We start from the raw sequence: 25,188 nt of genomic DNA on the forward strand, positions 1-25,188 counted from the left end.
ACCTATTATATATTATTAATAGGTAAATATGCACCTATTATTTATATATGCATTTATGAATGTGTACTCATGTTTTTGATACTTATGGTATTTATTGGATACATTGGAAGATAATATACATGTGTATTGTATTTATTGTTATTTATATATAAGAGTTCATTGATATTTATATGTAACACGTTTATTCACCATATGCACTTGAAACTTTATAAACATATGAATGATTGATTGATTTTCCGTGTGCATCTCCGGTTGTAAGGGTGCCCCCTGCTGGTTTCCTTGCTTGTCCCCAGAGGAGCCTCTCTTTTGTGGTGGTCTGTAAAGAGTGTTTGGCTTTAGGGTGGCCCACACTCAGTGGTAGACCTTCTGCTTGTATGGGCAGAAGGTCCCATTTTCAGTTCCCAGTTAAAAGACCAGGGAGTAGGTGGCGTTGAAGACTCTTTACTTGAACCCCTGGAGAGCAGTTGCCAGTCAGAATACACAAGACTGACCTTGACAGCCCGAGGCTGTGGAGGCCCCTTCATGGGCCCACCCTCTGGCGTCCTCTTCTGTGCCTTTACCAGCAACAACCAAACTGCACATGTATTTTCAAAAGCCATTGTGCCGTAGATTTATATAACAACATTGTATACTGGCTGTTTTATTTTGAATCTCTTTCCTGTCACTGAAATTTCATTTTGATTTCTGCACACCCCAAGGTTGCCAGTTGTAAGTTCTACGAACCGCTTGGGGTGCTCTAAATTGAAATAATTTGGGAAATGGTTTCAACAGCGGAGAAATGTACAATTGAATTTAAGGAGTACATGTGGATCTCTGCCTTGATGGGAGGAGTATTGCCCCTTGAGCCAGCCACCACTGATCTTGTAAAGAGGGATTCCATAACTCTCAACAAAAATGTCCAGTCTCACAACTAGGACTAGAAGGTCACAGCTTCTCTAAGTGATAGTTTTTCTTGCTAGTTACAATGGAAAGCAATTTCCTACCCGTTTTGACCATGATATTTTCGTACCTGAGGGGAGTATTTCTTTAAATGACTGTCCTCAATTTAGTCTATTACTGAATTGCTGCACACTTCATAATCATTTCCCATACCACAGACTGTTGGAGCAAAGGGATTTTAGAACAGTATTCAAATCTTCCCTTCTACAAGATTTCTGTAGCTTTCTGAACAGATGGTGGGTGTGAATGGGAAGAAGTTTGACCTAAAAGCCAAGTTTCAAATTAACTTGAACATCGCTGAGTATGCTCAGTGGGTTTTCAATAATTTAATCTTGTTCAGCCATTGTTTTTTCAAGGCAACACCCTTTGTGTTGAAACCTCTGCCACTTTCCTTTTGTCTGCAAAGAAAAAAATCAGTCCTAAATTAAAGGAAATGTTTGAAGCTTCCCAAATATCTCAAGTGACTCAAGTATCCTGTTTGGACAATGATCAAACCTAGAGAATTAAGAGCCCCAAGTATGAACAAAATGGCTATATAGACAGAATTGGAGCAGGGATCTGACCTTGACCTTTTGACACTGACTGTAATATGGAAGCAACTCCTTTGGTCCTACCTACATGCATCTTGCTCTATTGCAAGCATTGCTTCAGGCCTATTTGTTGCAAATGTGAAATCAATGGACTCTTTGGGCTTTCCTATCTAGATTTGGGGAGGGGGAGTTTTGTTCTTTAGAACGTTCTCATTTCTGAAGTGTTTCTTTTTTAAAAAAGAAAAAGAGATTCTTTCACCCAGAATGATCTCAATGTTTGGTAATGATTAAAAAAACTTGCAAAACATGTTTGACCAGAGGCAGCCTAGGGGCACATGAAGTGTACGTGTATGTGTACATGTATACCACAGGCTGTGACGGTTTATTCATGAGATGGTCTTCCTACACCCATGTAAATGGGAATAAATCCCACTGAACTCATTGGAATTTGTTCTAGAGTAGACACAGAGTACTGGGCTGCGCAACACAGCACCTGGCAGATGAACTGTTCGTCAGCTGTGAGTTTTCTCTTCATCTGTAATAGGAAATGTAAACATTGCTTCCAGATTTCACAGGCAGACACTTTTCACCTGACCTTGACATAAGTAAATTAACAGCCTAGTCTGAACTTGGAATAAACAGTCTTCTCAAATTAGTCATAGGTTTCTACATCCACTTAGGTGTTCTAGTGTGTCCAAAGAGGCAGTACAAGAATTAGAGTTAAATGAATATTGAATTGGCTCAGCAGTGGTGGCAATGGAGACCATAATCTAGGAAGGCCAATCATGCCAGTTAGAACTGAGCCCCAGAAGGCTCGGTCTGAACCTTGCACAGCGCCATCTTCCACAACGGAAGAAAGAGATCAAACATTCTGTCTCCATAGCAAAGTAGCAGATTAAGAAGAAGTCTTAGAATTACAGAGCTAGGTTTCTTTCCAGGGCAGATGGCACAACAATTGCTCATTGTCCCTGCTTCCCTTGATAGCATTCTGTGAACATAACACCTTGGGTGGGGGAGCTCCTTTAAAATGAATAGTAGTGCTATGGAGTCATTGCTATATCGTGCCATACTTGACTGTGTGTATATATGCCATCAAGTTGCAATCAACCCAGCACGGGCTATCAAGGCAAGTAAGAAGCGGAGGTGGTTTGCCAGTGCCTTCCTCTGCAGAGTCTTTCTTGGTGCTTGCCCATCCAAGTACTGACCTTGCTTGGCTTCTGTGATCTGATTGGTCTATCTGATTGTACTGGCTCATTTTCGCCACTGCTTGTAGTGGTGGTGGGTAGCCTCAACTATGCATTCCAATATGTCCCTGTGTAATAGAAGTAGCAATATCTGGAAATAAAAGATGGGAAACTTTCTGTCTAACAGCAGATCTTAAAAGTCCCACTTCAGATGCTCCAAGGCAGAAATGGATTCCTGGCTCACCCTGGATCATGCCTGGCCCATCTCTGGATCTTCAGCCCAAGTCTTTGCTGCTGCAGGAAGGCTGGAAGGCTGCAATGCCCCCTCCCTCCCATGTGCGCACGCACACACGCACACCCCTCCCCAATTGGTCTCTCTACCTTCTGGTCTGCCATCGGAGATCCTGGACTAGGACTAAACGGGGGTTTCACTGCTCCCCTCTATGGTGAGAGCATTTCCTCCAACGCAGAGTTCCGCTCCACAAGGAACAGACACCAGCTCAGCTTCTCCTCTGTCTTGGTGCCAAACATTGGAGCACAATATGCTGTAAGTGATTTTTAACTAAAAGCTAATGTGAAGATGGAACTGAAACCAAGGTAAACATATTAAATTTAAAGACTATTTTCAGATGTTATAAAGGGGAAAATGATTGTTCCTTGTCCTTAAAATTCCTAGAGGACACATTTCTCCCTCTGAGTCATGATGTGATTTTAATTAGATTATATTTTATTGGACTTTTTTTTACAATTTTTTTTTAAAAAACACTGCCTTTTTATACATGCGTGGAAGAAAATCAGTTTTGAACAATTGTACTTGGACAACATTAAAATCAACCAAAAAACTGGAATCGTTTGTTTATTTTTTACCCACATACTTAAAAAGTGTATCTAAAGTGCATGTTACAAAAAATTATAGAAAGTCAGCAGCACCAAGATAAAAGTTCATGAAAATAAATACATTATTCAACAAAATAAATTACAGTAATTGTGACAACAAGAATTGTCTTTGCACAAAATAAAACAATATTCACAAAGTTCAAATGTGCAGTTTTGGAAAGCATCAGGGGCCAATGGTTTAGTTTGATATATTTACAGTATTTACAGATAATAAATACTTCTAATACTTTCCATATGTTCAGTATTACAGAATACTGTGATGTGTTTTCCAAAGACCTCAGCTGAAGATGTCAACGCCTCCTGCAAAAAGAGGAAAGAGAAAAGGGCAACATTTATTTTTCCATACTAAATAATTGGACACACCATTAACAGTCATACCAACAGGGTGTGCCTCCCCTGGAACAGATGATGAATATCACTGGGTCTACGAGAGCCCTTTTTTCTGTTGTTCAGCGTCTACTGTACATGGCTTTCAACACAATTACACAAGCAATGCAAAGAATTACAGATCGATTCCAAGCAGCTGGACCTCGGCAGCTGGGTCTGTGTGAGGTAAGACAAATCTCCAGCCTCACCTCTCTCTTTCTGTCTCTCACACACAAAACAATGCATCACATCTGAATCACCACGAAATATAGCTCTACTCAGGGCTCTTTTTCTGGGAAAAGAGGTGGTGGAACTCAGTGGGTTGCCCTCAGAGAAAATGGTCACATGGCTGGTGGCCCCGCCCCCTGATCTCCAGACAGAGGGGAGTTTAGATGGCCCTCCGTGCCACAATGCGCAGAGAGCAGTCTAAACTCCCCTCTGTCTGGAGATCAGGGGGTGGGGCCACCAGCCATGTGACCATTTTCAAGAGGTTCCGGAACTCCATTCGACCGTGTTCCAGCTGAAAAAAAGCCCTGGCTCTACTGAAACCGCCCTGAGGTTAGGGCCATTTTCACACTGCTTATCGGCCATGGAACCTTGCTGTCGCTGTCATTCCGGGAGCTTGGCGCGATGTTCCATGGCCGGTAAGTGGTGTGAAAAAGGCCTAGGTGTGGGCTACCTTACATTGAAGAAGGTACTTATAACGATGATGTGGGGGGGGAAATGGGGGCTTTGCAGGGCTACCAAGTTGAAAACCCCGTCTCCCAAATCTATGCTGGACAGCCAAGTCCCTGAGATGCCAGCCGAGTTTCCTGTCCTGTCTTGGAGCCTATTGAAGGTCCGCTCCGGATTTGTCGCACTGTTGAGGGTGCCCACCAGGCAATAATTGACTTGACTTTGAACTGCATGTTTTCATCCGTCTTTCACCCCCGTAAACTGTCTTTTAGAACAGTTTGTTTCCCCTTCTGCAGGTGGGCTCCCCTTCACACTACTGCCCTGTTGATGTATGCTTTAGTCTAGGGTTGCCAACCTCCAGGTGGGGCCTGAAGTTCTCTTGGAACTACAGCTGATCTCCAGCTTACAGAGATCAGATCCCCTGGAGAAAATGGCAGCTTTGGAGGGTGGACTGTATAGCATTACATCTCTGCTGAGCTCCCTTCCTTCCTCAGTATCCACCCTTCCCAGACTCTGTCCCCAAATCTCCAGAAACTTCCCAACCCAGAGCTAGCAACCTTACATGGATTTACATAGCTACTGGCAGGCAGTATGTGCCACAGGAAACCATGGAGAATCAGCAGGATGCAAGTTCATATAACCTTCAAGCTCCTAGTTCTTACAGGAGTTTTGGAGAGGTTGGAGCAGTTAAGTAGATTTTAATATAGCCAAGATTCATCCGGTACACACTGTGATTTCTAAATTAATTATAGAACATACTCTCTTGGCTGGGATGACAAAGGCATATAAACAAGTATTCCAGGTAACTGTTAAGTGTATGAAACTTGGAATCTTTCAAAAGCAGCATTAAAACCATCAGAAAACCTTCTTATTTGGTATAGTTTTCTAGCTGTGTATTCCAGGTGAATCATCCATAACAGCAAAATAAAACTGACTCCAGTGACTCTTTAAGACATTTTGTTACATCTTTAAGGTACCACTGAACTAGCTGCATCTGAATCACTACTGGGTATTCTTCATATACACAAATAACAAAGCAAAAAACCTGTTGCCCACTTTGGGGGCAATAAATGGGTCACTGCAAGTCTCTGGACATGTTTGCACATGTGGATGAGTCTATGTGGCTTCTTCAGCATCAGAGAACTGCATACCACATGGGTTACTTGTACTGTTACTCTTCTTGTGCTAGCAGTTCTTTAAAAAGTCACCTATGTGGCTACATGTAAGCAGGGTCAGATCGAGGGGGGGTAGGGGGGGTAGCCTGCCCCCAGCGCCGCCAAAGAGGGGGTGCCAGGCATGGCTGCCAGCCACTGGGAGAGCACCAGAGTTGGCGGCTTGCCATGCAGGAGGCTGAATGCAGGGTTGAGAGGCCCTTGCCTGCCCCGTTGATGGGGTGGCTGGCTTGCTGCACGCACAGGACCTCCCAGCCCTGTGCTCAGCCACCCATGTGGCAAGCCGGCGGCCCCAGCACGCGCACGCTCACACCCCTGCCGCCAGCTGTACGGCACACCATGTGCTGGGGTGGCGGGCTTGCTGCGCGGGCAGCACAGGGCAGCTGGGCAGGTGAACTGTGTGGAGGGCCTCCTAGCCCTACGCTCAGCCACCTGTGCAGCAAGCCTGCCACCCCAGCACACGCTCACGCCATCGCCGCCAGCTCCATGGCACACGGGGTGCTGGGGCAGACGTCATCATGCAGTGCTGGGAGTGCACGCGCTGCACGCGCGCACAGAGGGCCAGACAAGGGTTGCACCAGTCGCCGGCAATCCTAGATCTGGCCCTGTGTGTAAGATTCATAACCAAGCAGTTAGTAGCTCTGTGGGGCAGTCTGTGGACATAAAAATGTGTGTGTCTGTGTGTACGCGTGTGCTAAAGTCACTTATCCCAATGTGCTGTGGTTGCAAACAGCTGGTGTGCATCTGGCAGGCAGAAAAGTCTCATAATGCATGTGATACAAAGATATTATGTTGTTCCCCAACAAACATGAGGACTTTATAATGTGCAGAGGGACCCTTAGTGGCAGCCTTTCATTTTAGATTGTTAGTCATTTGGACTTCATGTGCAACCCTCTGTTGGGGTTGGGCGGCTCAGGGGCCAGTGAGCGCCACAGTGAAGAAATCCATAATCCACCCTTCTTGGAGTTATTCTGTCACTTTACTTTCTAGAATAGGAGGAAGGAGGGGCTAGGACAGCAAAGGGAATGAATAACTTTGTAGGTAAGTGTGTGACAGGGATGTTGTCCAACCAAAACAGTTAGTCTATTTTCCCCCTAAATATATTCAGCATTCTGGGCTCAGCATTTCTACTTTCTGCCAATAATTGCACCATCTCACTGGTTTGCAAAGGCTTTCTGCAGACTGGTCCTCATTGCCTGAGCACTTCCAATATCTGGGGATGTGTACATGCCAGGCAGGGTAGCAGAGATAATGTTAATAATGGTAGACACTAAGTGATTGCACTGTACATATACTAGAGAGGACAGAGGTAGAAGGCAAGGCTTCATTCCCCAACAGCAAATGCATGAACACATCTCAAACCAGAGAAGACTAGCCCAATACAATTCAATTTCCCCAGCTCAAATGAGCCACTTTAGGTGGGAAATACAGGAGATCCCTCCAATTCATATGTAAGGAAAGTGAGTATGTGAGGGCGGGGAGGAATGGAGAAATCAGAATGTGAGACTCAGAGCCTTGCTACAAGTGACATTTTACACGTGAAGGATAAAGGATCATTTTCGCAAGTCTTTCTGGGAACTGAAGTTCCTCTCCCCCACCCCTTTTCCTTTTGTTCCTTCCCCTCGCTGCCTGAAGAGACAGAGAAAGCCTGCGGCTACAGCAGCTTTTGCAAATCGTTCCTCCATTCACAAGCCTGCTCTCAATGATCTTTGGGGGCAGGCAGCTGCAACTTTCTCAGCTTTCTCTGGAGCATTCCCCCCCCACCCAGCAAGACGATTTGCAAAAGCTGATGTTGCCATAGGCTCTCTCTGTCTCTTCAGGCAGCGAGGGGAAGGAACAGAAGGAAAAGGGGTGGGGGAGAGGAACTTCAGTTCCCAGAAAGACTTGCGAAAATGATCCTTTATCCTTCACGTGTAAAATGTCACTTGTAGCAAGGCTCTCGGGGGGTCTAAACTGTGCCCCACCCCATGTCTTGGCCAGAGTTTTATCCCAGCATTCTGATTTGGGCTAAGAACAAAATGCTAAAAGAAATGGAGTGTTGTAAAGAAAGGCAGGTGTAGGAACAGGGTTTAGTTCCCCTCACCCATGTATCCCACCCTGAGCTGGATAGCCTAGGGAGGCCCAGTCCTGTCTGATCTTGGCTGCTAAGTAGGATCAGCCTCGTTTAGTAACTGGATGGGAGACTTCTGAGGAAGGCCAGGGCTGCTATACAGAGACAGGCAAACCACCTCTGTTAGTTTCTTCCCTTGAAACCCCCAGCAGGGCTCGCCATACGTCAGCTATGGCTTGATGGCGCTTTCTATCGCCAACACCGGGCAATCCGCTTTTGTTTAAAGCAGACCCTCCCCCACCCACTCAAGGATCCCCTGGAATGATGGAATACCCCTTGCCAATGCCCGTTTCTCCATGCCAGATGAACAAGTAAAGATTTTGACAGAACTAGAATGCTGCAATTTGGCTTGTAGAGCCCTTGGGCTGAGGAGTGAAACCCTTGAGAATTTCCTTGCATTGGGTAGGGTTTAGAGGTCCAACAGTGTTCCCTGTTGAAACCAGTAGAGAGGGCTTTTGGAATGATCCCTAATACAACTAGCTTTAATTCTAGTATTAAAGAATACTAACCAAGGTTTTAAAAGAACAAAACCCAAACTGAATCTGACTAGCTTGTGCATATATGTGTGTGTCCTTATTAGAGGCCTACAATCTCCAGTTCTGCCTTCAGAAATCTAAAGCAACACAGCAGTGCGTTTTGTAGTCTTGTTTCCCCAACTGATCACATTCCCATCAAGTTCAAACAAATTCCTTTTTGGGCCATTAACCAAGATTAAAGATGATAGTGAGAAACAACTGAGATTGCTGGACTTTGTGTCAGCCATCAAATTTGCCACAGGAAAAATAAGGATGTAGAAGAAGAACTGGAAGCTCTCTATTTCCCTGCCTCTTATTTTAATGATAATTTTCAAGGCTTTGAATTTGGGTATTGCAGTAGGTGATAGAAGAGAGTCTCTTGCATGAAGCACTGAGACGGTTGCTTGCAACACTGATATGGCATGTAGGGCTGCCAGCTCCAGGTTAGGAAATTCCTGGAGATTGAGGGGGTGGAGCCTGGAGAAGGTGGCATATGGGGAACAGAGGAGCCTCAGCAGGATATAATGCCATACAGTCCATCCCTCAAAATACAAATTTTCTCCAGGGGAACAGATCTCAGTGGCCTGGAGATTAGCTGTAATTCTGGGAGATCTCCTACCACCCCACAGATGTTGGCAACTTTAATGGTGTATGTCACAATGTGCCACAGAGCCCTCTAATCTATCTATCTACCTGTCTACCACAACTGTGTCTGTGTTTCCAGTGCTTTGGAACCATTCAATGGATTTATATTTATGATTTTTGCATGGCCAGTGTGTTTAAAGATAACTATCTTCATTTTTTTTTTACTTCCTTGATGAAACTGAAGGATACGCAACTTTGAATGTTACCTGATCCTTAAACAAATCCACACTTTAGCCAACCAAGCAACCTCTACCAGAGGTTTCCCTCAAAGCTGCACATTTGCATATCCTGGAGTATACAGCAGACACTTGCAACTTGTGTGTGCATGGGCTTTGTATAGATCTGTGGCTGAATGGAGAGGGGGAGGGCCAGCAAGGAAAACCCGCCTTCACAAGCCATCATTCTATACTCGTCTGCTGAATATGCAGAGATTTTTATTTCTCTGGCAGTGGGTAGGAAAACCATTTTAAAATCTGCAGAGGGGGCAGCTATGTGTACGCATATTGAAAAGGAAAGGGAAGTAGATGAACATTTTTTTAAAACAAGGATATATGGCTATAGCTGGTGAAAATCACTGTGTGTTTTTCTGGAAACATTATCCTGATCTTTTAAGGCTAATTGTCGTATGATTAATGGCACAGAAATATTATCTTCTGCCAGATTATTGGCATAACTTCAAGTAAAGGATTTTTTTTGAAGCTCGGAAGCTGAAACTCTACATTCCATTTGGCAAAGAAGGAATTTCGCTTTTGTTCTTAATCACTTCCTTTTCTCCAACAATCTGTCTTAAAAAAGATATTTCGTGTATAAGCTGCTGAAGGTCCTGTTATACTGCTAAAATTTTATAATGAAGACAAAAATGCTTTGAGACGAGGCCAGATCTATGAATGCTCAGCAAGTTTTGGGTTTCCTTCAGACATAACCAGGCATTCAGCTGGTTCAACATTTCAAAACAATTCTAACACAATATCCCTTAAAGACAGCCCCTGGAGAGAAGAGCCATCTTTGTACATGTAACAAAAACAAGGGGGCAGGGCTGGGGAAGTGCAGCGATTCACAAGTGAATATTTGACCATTTTGTTTCAAATGCACACAACCACTTTTTAACTTGTTCCATGTGTCCCCAGTTTCTCTCTGGAAGAAGCTTGAGTTCTAGGCTCCAGAGCATGTAAATGAACAACTCCCCACGTGACTGGAATATTTCTAATATGTCTGGAATATTTCCTTTGCAGTAAATCTTGATCTCTGGAAAGCACTGAGGGAAGACTTCCAAATGCATCAAACATGAGAAGGTATCCCTGAACCGTCTTAAAACAGGATCAGGGGAATTGTTCAGGGTGGGTGGAAGGAGGGATAGACTACCCCTCTATCGTGTTTCAGACCTCATGTGACTGTCTCTCAGGAAAACCTACCTTCCTTCCAAACTCACTGGTTCTGGACAGAGTTACAAATAACACAACAGGCGTTTGGAGGAAGCATACATACCCAAGGTATAAATCCTTTGAGGAGGGCAGGGTGTTGGGAATTGCTTGACGTTATAGTTATGAGGGAAAAAATTCCTTTTTTGTCCAATTTATTTTTTTATTTCCCTTTGCTTCTTGCTCTGAATTATGCCCTCCACACACATTAAGGGTCTGATCCTCTGCATATGTCTAGTAAATTCCACATTAAACAGCAAGGCCTTAAGAGGGATTTGAGAGTAGCTGGGTTTTTGAAAGATTCCAATAGTTCCATGTCCTCAAGTGCTAACTGGAGTAACCAGTTGCAGTTTGCTAAGAATACCCAGTGTGATATTGGAAGTCAACTTCTGACCTCCAAAGTCTAGCAGGTCTGCGATTAGTCAATGCTTGGATGGGAAACTTCCAGGAAAAGTGTTGCACATTGCATTGAGTTCCATGGTGGTAAAGAAGGCACATAAGCAGGGCTTTTTTTCAGCTGGAAAGTGGTAGAACAGAGTTCCGGCACCTCTTGAAAATGGTCACGGGGCTGGTGGCCCCACTCCCTGATCTCCAGACAGAGAGGAGTTTAGATTGCCCTCCGTTCCACTGGCAAACTCCCCTCTGTCTGGAGATCAGGGGGAGGGCCACCGGCCATGTGACCATTTTCACCAAGGGAGATTTAAACTTTTAAAAACTCCCCTCTTGTTCCAGCTGACCCAAAGTGACATCAATGTACGGTCCTGAGTTCCACCACTGAGTTCCACCACGTCTTTTCCCAGAAAAAAAGCCCTGCACATGAGTAAAATACAAGCTTGGGACTGTTCAGATGTCTGTCCAAGAATCTCCCTTAAAACAAAAGTTCACTCTATTTTGTTTTGAGTTCAAGTGAAGGAAAGAGAGAGATCATTTTTCACAAATGATCATACAGAATTGGTGCCGGACAAGCCAATCTGAAGCTTCCAAATCACTGTTACTTTTTAAAAAGCCCTTCTTTGTCATGCCAGAGAGAAACACGTTTCTCTTCCCCCAGGGTAATGCTCAACATTTTTCAGCAGCAATGTAATTGTTTGACAAGCTGGCAGCAAAGTTGGAACTGAACTAACAAGTCCTAATGGTAGGGAAAATATTGTGGCAGAAGGGTGGCCAAGTGGGAGCGGATCTTACTGAGAAACTTTCCATGTTCTCCCCTAAGGTTATAAGTGGTAAAAATGAAAAAAGGAGGGGGGGGGATCCTACCCTGGAAAGCAAGGGTGTAAAGTGCTAAAGAAATGAGGAGGGGAAACATACCCTACTTTTATACACGTGCAAAATTTAACCAAGGTTTGTATCTTCTATTCTAAAATCCAAATAGCTTTCACTTAGATAAATCTTCATTTAAAAATAAAACAAAAATGCAGAACAGAAACTGATTTGCGATGCATTCAAACACAAAGCTGTCTGTGACAATTTGCCTGCCTCCCATGACAAACAAGCAGGGTAGATGCCCAGTATTTAAGGCAAGGCATGACATACTGCAATCCTAAGCTTGCATACTCTCTGGGAAGTGTGCTCAGGATATCAGGGTAACCAGAGCTGACTTCGGTGGACCCAGAGGGGTATAAATCTGCTTAGGCTGGTCCTGTAAGAGACTGGGATTTGTCCACAAGTCAGCTTCTTACACACTATGACTTTGTTCCCCACCCCCTCCTCCAAACTGAAGAGAGAGCCTACCTTAATGAATCACCTTGAAGCAAAAAGGAACTCTACTGTTTTAGAAGGGGGAGTATTCTAATCTCTCTTTTAATGAGCTGTAGAAGAAATTGGATGAGACACAGTATGACTCTGAGGCTAGGAGGCAATGAAATTTCAAGGTCTTGGACTCCAAACGTTGGGTATCATTAAAGGGCAGTTGAATGGACAGACCTGCTTCCTAGATGCAGTTCATCAGGAAACTGATCTTGGTCCGGCCTTGTCTACTCAAGAACTAGACTCCTGTTCCACAGCTCCTGTTCTGTTCAATGAGGCTTGCACCAAACTCCCTCCAAAACAGACTTCAGTCCCTGTTCATTGGTCCACAGTAGGCACTTTGGCCCCGGAAACTTCAAATGTTGCCTTTTTCATTAAGGGTGAAAAATAATGAATTACCTTGAATTGACACGTGTAGTACCAAAGGTGTCCCAGTGGGGGATCCATGCCATTCCACTGCCAGATCCCCTCGAGCTGGGCCAGGCAGACCGGATTCTCCTTTTTTTCTTCTCCTGCTCCTTACGTTTCCCAGTCTTCCCTTTCTTCTTCTTCCCAGGTGTCTTGAGGGGCTGCTCTTTGTACGTCTGAGCTTTGTTGGTCTCCTGAGTCAGATATTTGCCCTCATCATCGCCGCCAAACCGGACAGCATAGTTCTTTGCGATGGTAGAAGGTTTAGGGTTAGGCGAGACCTCTGACATGGCTCGAATCTCAGCTGTGTTAACCCCTTCTATTAAATTTTGCAGGAAATTTCGTCTTCGTATATCTTGCAAAGACTTGCCTTTGTCATGCAACAGCTGATATTCTGATACTGTTCTTTTGCTGGTTAAACAGAGAGAGAGAGAGAGAGCATATTTCATTACATCAACAATGAAATGATGTTGTTGTTCAGCCAGTTTGGCAATACCCATCCCTTCTCTTTTGGTAACTTTAATAACCATAGTGAGGCAGCTCAACGGGTCTGTCTTCCACCTCCTTGATGTGGAATGATTACACCAACTTGTATGAGAACAGTGCCAACTACTTTTGCTTGGCCATTCCCACAAAAGTGGGGAAAGCTAAACTCAAAGTTGTTAGTTTCCACCTTATCTTGACTTATACTGCAATTCTATGCCAAATTACTCCAATCTAAGCCTGTTGACTTCAATGGGTTTAGGCTGGACTAACTCTGCATAGGATTGCACTGTTAGTGAGCTTTCTATGCCATCAGAGGCCACTTGGATACTAATGTAAGATTATCTAAAAGAGCATTTTTGCCAAACCAGCTGACCTCATAAATGGCCACGCTCTATAATCAATGTCACATTGTTTCAGAAAAGGCTCCACTGATGGAGAGTATGTACTCAGGTATAAGGTGGCCATCACACATGCACACACACACAAATCTAGAGGCTGACATATTACATGGTTGATTTGCTCCCTCTTGCAACTCAAAAAGAGGTTCTGTCCCCTCTTTTCCTTACCAGTGAAACTGTGGACAAATCTATTGACTCAGAACGACATAAAATGCATTCTCTGGTTTAAAAGGCATTCTTTAGAATGTGAACTCTGAACTTGTAAAGCAGAAACCTGAGTACTTCACAGGAGGACAGGATATGTTTACAGAAATCCAGTGAGTAAATAAAAGTGTCATACTAAGCAGAGTTACACCCTTCAAGTCAATGGGCTAAAAACTGTTCCAAAGCCAGTTTTGTCCGCTCAGGTGGGCAGCGGCTCCCCAGGGCTTCAGGTAGGGGTTTTTCAAATCACTGCCTACTTGATCCTTTTAAATGGAGGTGGTGGGGGTTGAACCTAAAACCTTCTGCATGCCAAGCAGATGCTCTTCCACTGAGCCCTGGCCCTCCCCTTGCCATCATAGATGGCAGGCTACTTGCTTTATGCCTAAATCTCCGATGTCACGTCTGCCATGTTAACCACCATGGCCTTCAAACCCAGCCTCCTCTCCCTACATCTTGTTCTGCTTTATTAGCTTCCAGGTGAAGCCATTGCCTATATCACACTGCTGACACATTTAGTTTATCTGAGCTCTCTCAGTTTTACGATAGTTAAGCAATGGTTTATCCAGAGATTTTGCAAACAGTTCTTACTGGAATAACAAGGGAGGGAAGAGACTGTGGTCCACAGAAACCATGCTGTGGTCCAGGCCCAGCAGGTGCTCTCAGAGCAGCCTGGGAAATAATGATGGGAAACTGTGTGCTTCTCCCTTGGGGAAAGGTGGATGCCCAAGGAAAATGGGAGGTGGGATTGTAGGTTGGTTCCCATGCATGCCATACTAGCTGTCCTTCTGGTCCATCAGTAGTTGCATGCATTCATAAAGCACTGCTCAGTGCCTGCATACAATAAATGGGAATAAGTGGTAAGGGGTAAATTAATGTCCTGGCTATTTTGCATAAATCCTAACTGACATACCTTAGAAAGGTTGTTTTCAGGGGTTAAAGAAGTAAATAGGAATGTGATTGTGTTTTATTATTATTATACTTGTGAATCTGAATGCTATTTATTTTTTTATGATTGGTTCATTCTTCTAGCAAAGTGATCAGCTGATCTTATGGATCTCAGTAAAACAGACAGTATTATAATATGCCTGTTGAGACCTATGGTAAGGCCTCCTCTGGAGTATTATGTGCAGTTCTGTTCACCATATCTCCAAAAGGACGTTGCAGCTCTGGAAAAAGTGCAGAAGACGGCAACTAAGATGATCAGGGGGTTGGACCACTTTTCCTATGAGGAAAAGCTGAAGAGTCTGGGACTTTTCAATTTAGAAAAAAAGACTGGAGGGGGTGGTAATCATGATAGAGGCTTATACAAACATTCATGTAAGCAGAAAGTAGATAGAGACAGCTTTTTTCCTTCTCCCTTAGCGTTAGGAATTGGGGACACAAAATGAGGTTAATGGGCATAAGGTTCAGGGGAAACGTCTTTATTCAATTAGTAATTAAAGTGCAGGATTTGCTGCCAAAGGATGTAGTGATGGCCACAGGTAAAGATGGCTGAAAAGAGGGTTAGGTAAATACATGAGTGGCTACTAGCTGTGGTGAGTAAAGGGAACCTCTGTATACAGAGGTAGCAAACCTATGAAATTCAAAGCTAAGAGATAGATCAAGATGGGTAGCCATGTTAGTCTGTCTATAGCAATGGAAAAGAGCAAGAGCCCAGTAGCACCTATAAGACTAACAAAATTAGTGGTAGGGTATGAGCTTTTGTGAGCCACAGCTCACTTCTGGTATCTGAAAAAGTGAGCTGTGGCTCACAGAAGCTCATCCCCTACCACTAATTTTGTTAGTCTTATAGGTGCTACTGGGCTCTTGCTCTTTTCAATGCTAGATGGCAGCATTATGAGAAGGCCTCTATGCCCTGTTTGATTGGCCCTCCAGGGAACTGATTGGCCACTGTATGAAAGAGGATATTGGACTAAATGGATCGCTCGTCTGGTCCAGCAGGTCTCTTCTTGTGTTCATACTTGTGTGAACCAGCCCTTTAGATATCCGACTCAACAAGCCATCCAGTGCAATGCCGTTGCCATCAGCTTAAATGACAGATAGCTCTTGAGGAATTCTGAGATAGCCTGAGGTATTGGGCCTGTTATCACTGGCAGAATGGGAGTAGATGGGAAGCCTCATTAAGAAGTGTGTGCTTTCGTGGTCTTCTAAGTAAAAATGCTGGAAATTGAACCTAGCTTGTTGTGTGAGTGAGAATGCATGTGCTACCAAGTTCTGGGAAGCCGCAGATATGAAAAGTGTACCATTGTATGGAAAGTGTATGTATAGCGCTGCTAAAGGCCTCATTTAGAAGCCAGCAGCTCTAGTTGTACTTGTTGGCGCCAACCCATTCAAAGAGTGTGTGTGTTTTAGCTCACAATTGGTCATCTCAGCATTAGAAGAGACTGTCGAATAGTGAAATCCTGAGAAGAGTTGCTCCAGTCTAAGCCCATGGGCTTACTAACTCTTCTTAGGATTTTATTGTAAAGTTCTTCAATCTAAGGCGGCATCTGTGAAAAGAGGCTGGAGGCAGGGCACTCGGTGTTTTGCCACCTCTAGCCTATTCTCCACTGGCTACTTCAAATGTACCTCATGGTGTATGGGGGGGGGGGGGTCCTTGTCTCCCACATCTGCCTGCAAAGAGCACTGCTGTGCCCAGCCCCTTGTAGGAACTGTGTTGTGTAGATTACAAGCAGTGACATCAGAAGCCTGTTCTTTAAATAAAAGCCCCTTTCACATATATTATGAAAATGCAGAAGGCTTGAAGAAAGGATTAAAGTTGAGAAAAGACAGAAGGTGGGGGGATCTCTTTAACATGCAGTTCTTAAAACTGTAATGCTAAAGGGACTCTCCCCTACAAGGAGACTTGGGCTGCTTCCACACACGTTGGATAATGCACTTTCAATGCTCTTTAGTGATCATTTGGAACTGGGTTTTCGTGTGTGAAACACAAAATCCACTTCTAAAGGATAACTAAAGTGCATTGAAAGTGCATTATTCAACGTGTGTGGAAACGGCCTTGGTGTATCTCCACAGTCTCGCAGTGTATTATCAGAGCAGACCAATGCCACATGAAATCGGTAACTTGCAGGCCATGCTAGTATGGGTCAAACAAAAGACCATGTGGCATTTCTGGTGATACTATCAGGAGTTACATCAACTCCTTTCTTAACATTTAAAATTCATAGTGCTGTATCATATTTAAAAGACCACAGCCAACATTTGGGTTGGTACTTTAGAGCCAGTTCACAAAACATACCTCCCATACTTTCTCTTGCTCTACAACAGTTTGGTGTAGTGGTTAAGAGCAGCAGGACTCTAATCTGGAGAAACAGGTTTGATCCCCCACTCCTCTGCTTGAAGCCAGCTGGGTGACCTTGGGTCCGTCACAGCTCTTTCAGAGCTCTCTCAGCCCCATCCACCTCACAAGGTCATTGTTATAGGGATAATAATAACATACTTTGTAAGCTGCTCTGAGTGGGTGTTAAGTTGTCCTGAAGGGTGTTGTTGTTGTTGTTGCTGCTGCTGCTGCTGTAATTTATTTCCTCCCACCTCCCACTAAAAGCTCCACCCCCTTCTAGACCCTTGCTGAGGCTGGAGCTTCTTTGATGTCATGATTAATTACGAGAGGAAAGGAGCTGGTCTGTGAACATCCAATGACCTCTCAGCAGTTCATGTGACAGATGGGAGACCTGTTAGGCCAATATATAATTTAATTTGAGAGAGGTTTTCCAATGGATTTCCTCTAGATTATCAAAGTAGCCAACATCACCTTCTTCTCCTACTGCTCTTCTCATCCATATGATTAAAAAATCACATCTTATAAGGATATTGATGGATTAATGAGCAAAAATTCCTCTATTCTAACATAAGTATCCTAAACACACATTTGTTTCATTGTACACTATAGGATCACTAATCTGCAGTATATATTTCCAAAATTATGTGAAATCATACTATGCCGGCAGAGGGTGCCTTTCAGCTCAAATGTCTGCCCACTGCTTTGCAGGCCAGTCTGGCCCCAGCCTTCTCTGCCATGCCATGAAATCATATAACATTGTTTGGCATCACTTTGTACAGGGTGATGTAAAGGTTACCTTTTTTTATTAATCTGATGTAAAGGTTACATTTTGCCCAACTGCTTCCTTTGGATATTTTGAACTGAAAATCCTTCACAATGAAAAATCTAGCAAATGAGAAATGCTTTAGTATAATAATTCTAGTCTTTATCTGTCTATCTAGTTAATCTGGTTGAAGAAATATATGAAACCTAAGGGGCACCTGGAGGCCAGGTAAGCTGACCATCCCAGAAGCACCATTAATGGCAGAATGGAGCTGGCTTGTGGGACAATTTTTTGTCTCCTTGCTCTAGCATTCATTGTCCTAATCATGAGGGGGACACCATTGTTATTATTTTATTTATTGCATTTCTAGACCACCCTCCCCGTCAGACGGGCTCATGGCGGTGTAACAGCATACAATTTGTAACATACAGTTTAAAAACAATACAAATATTATAAATAAACATTAAAACACTATTCCATATACAATAAAATTTCTTGATTGGCGGAATAAATATTAAAATACAGCATTTTAGGCACAGGGCTTGGCTCTTACATCATGCCCTGCATCACACTTATGAGCTCCTGCATGGGTGGTGGACGGTCTTCAGTGGTATGGCCGGTGAGAGGGCAGCCTAGCCCCCCACCCCAATGCCTGGAAGAACATCTCCATCTTGCAGGCCCATCTATTCTATGTATGCATCTAGGTGCCTTTTCTCAGCAGTGCTGTTATCTCAGACTGCTGGTGGAATGGGGGCACATTTTTGTATAGCTCAGAGGATTTGTTTTGTTATCCTTCATACTTCACAAGGGAAGTAATGTTAGCTGCGGTCTCTCTCACACACATTTCTTTTAAAAAGTGAAAGAACGTGTGCATTTGGCATTCAAAGCATACCCATTTACATAGCACAATGCTATGTATGTAATTTAGATTGTTCCTAGGCTAATCTCATTGTTTAACAATCATCATTTGACATATTAAACCAATGTGTTGGCCAGAAACACGGTTCATATCAGACGCTTGCTAGGAGTTTTCTGTCTGGAACTCCCAGTGATATTCTAAAACTCAGTTCTCAGGTGCACTAAGAGATGCTTGAGAAGTAACTTTTTTAAAAAATTGCTGGGAATTCCAGACACAGAACTCCCAGCCCATGTCTGGTTTGGCTCATAGACTCTACTAAGAAATAATCACAGGTGGCCTCTTGCCCTTTAGAGCCCCCCTGCCCTGCACATGCATCATGGACCAAAACACCTCTAGCAGAATCTGATAAAACAACTTCAAAAACAACAACAACAACAACAACACTAAACCAGAACCATAAGAGAGGCTATAAGCAAATATAGTTTACAAGATCGATCTGCATTTTTTCCCCATCCCATAGCCTAAAAAGTCTAATTACAAGGATTGATTAGTCATCAGGAAAACCAAGCAGGCCTGTGTTAACCAGAATGAAGATTTAGGAATTGTTAGGTTAACCCACTAGAGGTCCCTTGCCTTCCACCCTAGTATGAAGTAAGCAAACTTGCTCCATGAAAGAAGTCTGACCCCAAACCAGATGCAGTTAATTCAATGCTAACATGCGGTAGGCAATTTCGAGAGAAGAGCTGAGAGCTTATGGTTTCTCACTGCCCAAAATGCCCACACAAATTACTGTATATATTGCACACTACATTCACAGAGCTATCATTCAATCTCATAAACATGTACCCAGCCCTAAATGCTATGAATTCAGCATCATAAACACTCCAGTCGGTTAACCATTTTCCCTTCGGGGATTATTTCAACCCAATCATCATTAGGAAAGTGTCCACTGTTGACACTGTGTTTTGCCAGCAAAGCTTGGCTTTCAACAGGCCCCCTCCCATTCCCTGAATTAATCCGGATTCACCACCACTTCAAACAGCCCTCCCTTTCTGAGCTCCCTTTCACTTTCTTCCAGCAGAACCGACTCACTCCAGCTGCAGCTCGCCTGATGTCTCCAGCAATTCAGAAGACACAGAGCCAGAAATTCTTTGTCTCCAGGACGTTTTCAGTGAAAGCTCGCCTGTGGGCTGAGTGGCATTTTCATCTTTTATTCAATCAATTTCCCTATCTGATTCCACCGATGAAAGCCTGTCTAGAGTAAGAGACACAAGGCGGGCCAATGGGCACTGGTGCCTGGCTCCATTTGGAGCAAGTCCCCATGTTTGGGGTTTAATTTGCTTTCCATAGCTCAAAACAGCCATCCTTTTTAACATAGTCAGGGAGGAGGTAGCATTTTGTTTATGTGCTTTCTTCAAGAACATTACATGTAAGTGGCAACTCAGTGGAGGTCATTTCTTGAGCGTGGGTTTTCACTTTGAGAGGTGAAGGGTGAGTTTAGTTTTTGTAATCTAGGGTGGAGAGAATAATCAAAATACTCTTCAGGAAAATAGCCTATGCAATATCCTATGCAAGGCTCAACAGAAACCCAAACAAGAATGGATTTATGGCTATAGTCAGAAGCACAGTTTTCTGCGAGACTGCTAGCAGCCAAAACCTCAAGGCTGCAAATGTTCACTGGAAGAGAATGTCCCGCAGCCTTATCTTTGGGACAATGTTCCTCTATCCCAGATATCTATGGAGTTTTTGCACAAAGTTCACGTATGTCATTGCCACCCTAGTCTGATTAGACCTTTCCGTTATCTGTCCCAATAATGAACGCTCTGCATCATCCCGTGCAAACGGAACGGGATCCTATTGAGCGCTTCCAGTGAAGATCATAACAAGATATGTTCTCTTAGCAGTATCGCTCAAACCAAACACCTTATCCCTGGCTTCTTGGACTCATTTCCCATTCCCTCCCTTTATTAGGCTGGAGTCATTAGGGGATCTCAGAATCCCAGCCTTAAGTAACTGGCACTCTCCTGAGCATCAATGAGTAACCACCATGTGGGACTATTGACCTGGGTGGTTTCTGCAGGGTTGTTTTGTCTGAGTTGTGTTTACTCTACAGGCATATGATTCATATTAATAAATATGGTGGAGTTCTGCACGCTTGGGGCTCTCCACGTCAAGATGCTGAACTATAACTGGCAAGCAAATGCTGCCTGGCACATGTGGTGGCTGGGTGGGAGCAATGCCTGTGATAGAAGAGTCCTGTATGGCTTCCCAGGGGGCAGGGGTCTATGCCAATGCGCCTGGGGTCCCAAGCCAGAACGTGCCTGCTTTCTTGGGCTGGCAACTGAGACCCCCTCCCCATGTTTCTTAAGGACAGCGATTGTTTCCCTCATTGCCAACAATCGCTGAGTGAGGTTTGTTTTCTCTGTTGTTTCCAGCTCCAAAATATTTCTCCAAACATTCTTCATAATAAAAACCTGCTATGGGACATAATTCTTCATCTTTTGCTGTAGTTGCATTTTTTTCTTTGAAAGTTGGTTAAGATCTGTAACCTGCCAGGTGACTTCACAAACTGATTTGTGGAAATAAAGCTTTAAAGTTTTCCCCGTGAATAACTGAGACACATGGCCGAAGACGACGACCGCGCTGCGAAGGGATTCTCCTGTCCCGAAGGACCCCCCACCCCCCCACCCCCCAATAACGCCAGCGGCGGCGAAGGCCAGACTCACATTCTGCGGAGGTTCCCTTCCAGCGATCTCCCCGCCGCGGGGGCTCCGTAGCTGAGCACGAAGACGAGGAAGCTCCACTGTCGGAACAGCCGGGGGAACATCGTCGCGGGCCGGGGCCGGGCCGGGGGTCTTTGGAACCTGCTAAGGAAAAGCGCGGGTGAGTGCGGCTGTAGCTGCCCGGCGCGCTCCTGGCAGCTCCCCCCAGCTGAACTCCGGCGGGATACCCGGGCAGGACAGAGCCCTCCGGGGGTGTCCCGCTCTGGCGGGGAGGAGGTGAAGGAGACCAGGGACCCGAGGGACCCCCCCCTCCCCAGGCAAGCCCCGCTGCAGCACCGGAGTACCTCGAAGCCAAGGTTCAGGTCTGGCGCTGCCTCTCCAGCGCTGCCTGCCTGCCTGCCTGCCAGCTGCGCGCACGCCAAGCGCTTCGGAGGCACCGGCCGGCCGGCGGGCGGGCGGGCGCTCAAGGGCGGGCGGGCGGGCGGAGGGCGAGCGGCGGCCGGTCCGCTGCGCTGCCTGCCACGGAATGTTCACACGCTGCTCCGGAGGCAGCGCCAGCAGCTACCGCCGCCTCTGGGAAACCTGCTGGAGGAGGAGGAGGCGGCGGCGGCGGGGCTTGCAAAGAGATGGCGCCCGAGAAGCAGCGCCGGCGGGCGGGCCGCTGGCGGTCGAGCCCTTGGCAGGAACCCACGGGCCTCCCCGGCGCGCTCCCGCGCCCACCGGGGCCGCCCACCGGCTCTCCGGGCCCTTGGAAAGGGCGAGACTGGCCAGGCCTGCAGCAGGAGGAAGTGCTGGGGTGGCGAAGGGGGCGACCACTTTTCCCAGGTATATATGGGAACTTGTTCCAAAAGTGGTCGCCCCCCGCCTTTCTGCGCGCGCGCGCACACACTCACCAAACTCCCTGTAAGTAGACAACTAGGAGCGCAGGGTTGCATTTGAGCCTTTATACCCGAGATGTTCATGTTCTACTTGCAGAGTGGTTGGGGTTTTGGGGAGGGGGTCAAAAATGCTTTGCTGTCCGAAATGGTACAGTCTTTCCTCCTCTTTCGGGACTCTACCACCGCTGCAGGCGGAGATCGGGCCTCATCCCACCCAGATCTCGTGCTAGCCTCTCTCCCTGCCTCCCCCATCTGCACCCAGCGTTTTTGGGGTTCCCGCTAGTCGTAGCCCCCACCTGCCGGGCCAGCTCCCGCTTTCTCGGCTCCCGCGCCCGGAGAACCGACCAGCGCCGCCTCCGGCTCTCTGCGAAGCAAGAAGGGCAGAGCAAAAATTCGGAGGAAAGTTTGCAGCGAAAGGAGGTCCAGCATCAGCCGGCCGGGCTTTGCAAACCGCCTTTAGAATGTGAGCCAGGGCTCCGGGTCGAGGCCGAAGAACAGCTGCAAACAGCTGGAGCCTGGCCAGCCCCCCCCCCCTTGATTCTCGAGGCCTCCCTGGCTGGCTTGGCGGCTTCTTCGCCGGGATCTCCCGGCCCAGCAGACGACCAAATAGTCTTTTGAAAACAATTATGCAACCCCCCCCCCCGGTGATGCCCCGAGCCCCTTCTGTCAGGCAGAAGCGCGCAAAAAACCAGCCCCGGCCCGGTCTCAAGCGGTGGGTATTCAAACGGAGGGGGGGGGGGGCGCCGAAGGTTTCTTTGATGCCAGTCCCCGATCAGCGTCGCCCTGGCCAGCCACCCCCCGAGTCGCGACGGAGTCGCTCGCTTCGGCCCGGAAGCCGCAGGAACCGCTCAGGAACCTGACCCGTCGCGCCCGCCTGCGCCCCGCCAGCTCTCCTCCGCGGTCAGTGAGTGGACCCTCCGCCCCCCGTTTCCAGCCTGAGCCGCCCTGGAGGCGCAGCCCGATTTGCAGCCGCCCGTACTCGGGAGCCAGGCCAGGGAGCCGGCGCTCGGGCCGAGGGGGGTCCCATGAGGGATGGATGGGGTCCCTTCGTCCCAGTCGGACTCCCGCCGGAGGCGCTGCTCTGCGGCTTGTGCCCTTGGCGGCGCATCTGCGCCCTCCTCGCTTCCTTGAAGCCCTCTTGCCCGGCAGCATCTCCACACCTGGCCCGGGCGAAATGGCGAAGAAGCCCTCGGCTCCATGGAAAGGGCCTGGCTGGGCTTAGGGTGGCCCCGGGACACGCGTCGGGGGCTGAGGGATCTCCGCGCTCCCAGTCTGGGGCGCTTCAGCCCGGTTTGACGCCCGTTGGTGACAGCGCCGGGGGGCAGCCGGAGGGCCGCACTCCTTGCGAGTTTCAATAGCGGAGGCCGGAGCACATGCCTGATGCTGCTGTCACACACGGTGCAGAATGCGCTTTCAACGCATTTCAGCGGCTCTTTGCAAGGGGATTTTCCTGTTTCACACAGGGAAATTCAGTCGCAAATGATTGCTGAAGTACATTGAAGGCGCAGGATCCACCATGTGTGTGTAAGTATCTCTGGGCCTCCCATTCAAAGCGACACGCAACCGCGATCCTCTTTACGGTTGCTCGGAGGCAAGTCCCCCGCCGTCGCTGCAACTCTCTCAATCGGACAAGCCCGGCGCTGGCTCGGAACCGAGGCCTCCTGCGGCCCGCGCCCGAAGCTCTTTCGAGGGCAATCCACGAGTTTCTCTGCCCTCAGCCGGTGTGCGCTCTTCAGGCTGCCGCGGTTTTGTGCCCGACAGCCTGAAAGACCGCCATGAACCCCAGCATGCAGTACCCTGGGCAGATGCTCTGTTCACAAGTTACAGTTGGACGCACAGGAGGAGTCATTCTCATGTTACATTCAGCGCACCAACATCTAAATGTGGAACTGAAACCCCGCATTTATCCAGGTACTGGTCCCCAGTTTCATTCGTAAAGTGAACAGGGGTTGGCTCCCTCTTACAAACTGTTGTTCCCACCTACATGCAGGTTGTACCCGTATTCGCTGTAACATGTGAACGGGGCTATATATCATTGGACCAGTCCTGCCCCAGTTACTTCAGAAAAGGGGGAATCCCTTTCAAAACACGGCTATAAATAGCCATCGTGCCCCCCATTACTGTCGTATGCGAAGAATTTACTCCACTGAATTTTTAAAAAGAAATCCTTAACGAGTCAAGAAAAATTTAAAACACACACACACAAACTTGGGAAAGCGCTTTCTCCCACTCCGCAGCTTGCAGTACATCACCTTTTCCTCGCGTTCTCCTCCTCAGCCGGGCCAAGACAAAATCGGTCTTCTCAGCAGCAGATTCCAAACTTTGTGTTGTCTTCCCTCCCTTTCCCCCGAAGCCAAGTCAGTCGCAGTGAAGAGAGGGGGAAAGAAAGAGGTTTTTTTCCCCCTGCCCAATAATCCAGATTTAGGACTCTTTATTCTACGCGTGAGAATCTGGTAGAATTTTTTCGCCCTTTTAAAATAATAATAATAAAGCAGGTGCTTCCTTTCTCTTCGAATCACTGAAGGAGCCCAGAGGGATTCTCTTCATATATAGGGAAAGTGGCGGCGGGGGGGAGGTATCGTTTTGCCCTTACTGGGACGTTTGACTCACCCCGCCCTGCGAAGAGTTCCGTGAATGGCGGGGGGGGGGGGTCGGTCACGTGACCCACCCACCCCAAATGGAGTGTGCCCGGGAGCGCTGAGCCGACGTCGCGACTCTCCCTCTAGCAAATAGGGCTGAGAGGGAGTTGCTGCCCCTGCCGCTCATTGGTCTTCGGCGCACCTACACGAATGCCTGAGCCGTGAGCTATCCCCTCCGCCCGGCACCGTCGTCTCGTCCTTTCGCTCCCTAGACTACGGGAAGCTTTAAGGAGACCCAACCGAGTTCGCCTTGCTGCTTCTGGACCTTTCATGGAAGGCCTGGGGCTTTTCCAAAAAGTTATCACCGTCTGCTCAGCAGCCCTGGTTAGCAAACACGATTGTCTGCGCGCAAC

At 46.7% G+C, this 25,188-nt stretch overlaps 1 protein-coding gene across 1 annotated transcript; it reads right to left on the bottom strand.

The window, feature by feature from the left end:
• Window positions 1–3,496: 3,496 nt before the first annotated feature.
• Window positions 3,497–24,694, bottom strand: PTHLH (parathyroid hormone like hormone). The gene is made up of 4 exons (XM_055000671.1): window positions 24,449–24,694; window positions 21,322–21,459; window positions 12,597–13,016; window positions 3,497–3,850 (listed from the first exon to the last, which is right to left on the bottom strand). Exons 2-4 carry the CDS (start codon window positions 21,420–21,422, stop codon window positions 3,841–3,843), a joined length of 531 nt encoding a protein of 176 aa, XP_054856646.1. The 5' UTR covers window positions 21,423–21,459; window positions 24,449–24,694; the 3' UTR covers window positions 3,497–3,840.
• Window positions 24,695–25,188: the final 494 nt, after the last annotated feature.

This window comes from Eublepharis macularius, chromosome 16, assembly GCF_028583425.1.
Source record: "Eublepharis macularius isolate TG4126 chromosome 16, MPM_Emac_v1.0, whole genome shotgun sequence".
NCBI lineage: Eukaryota > Metazoa > Chordata > Lepidosauria > Squamata > Eublepharidae > Eublepharis > Eublepharis macularius.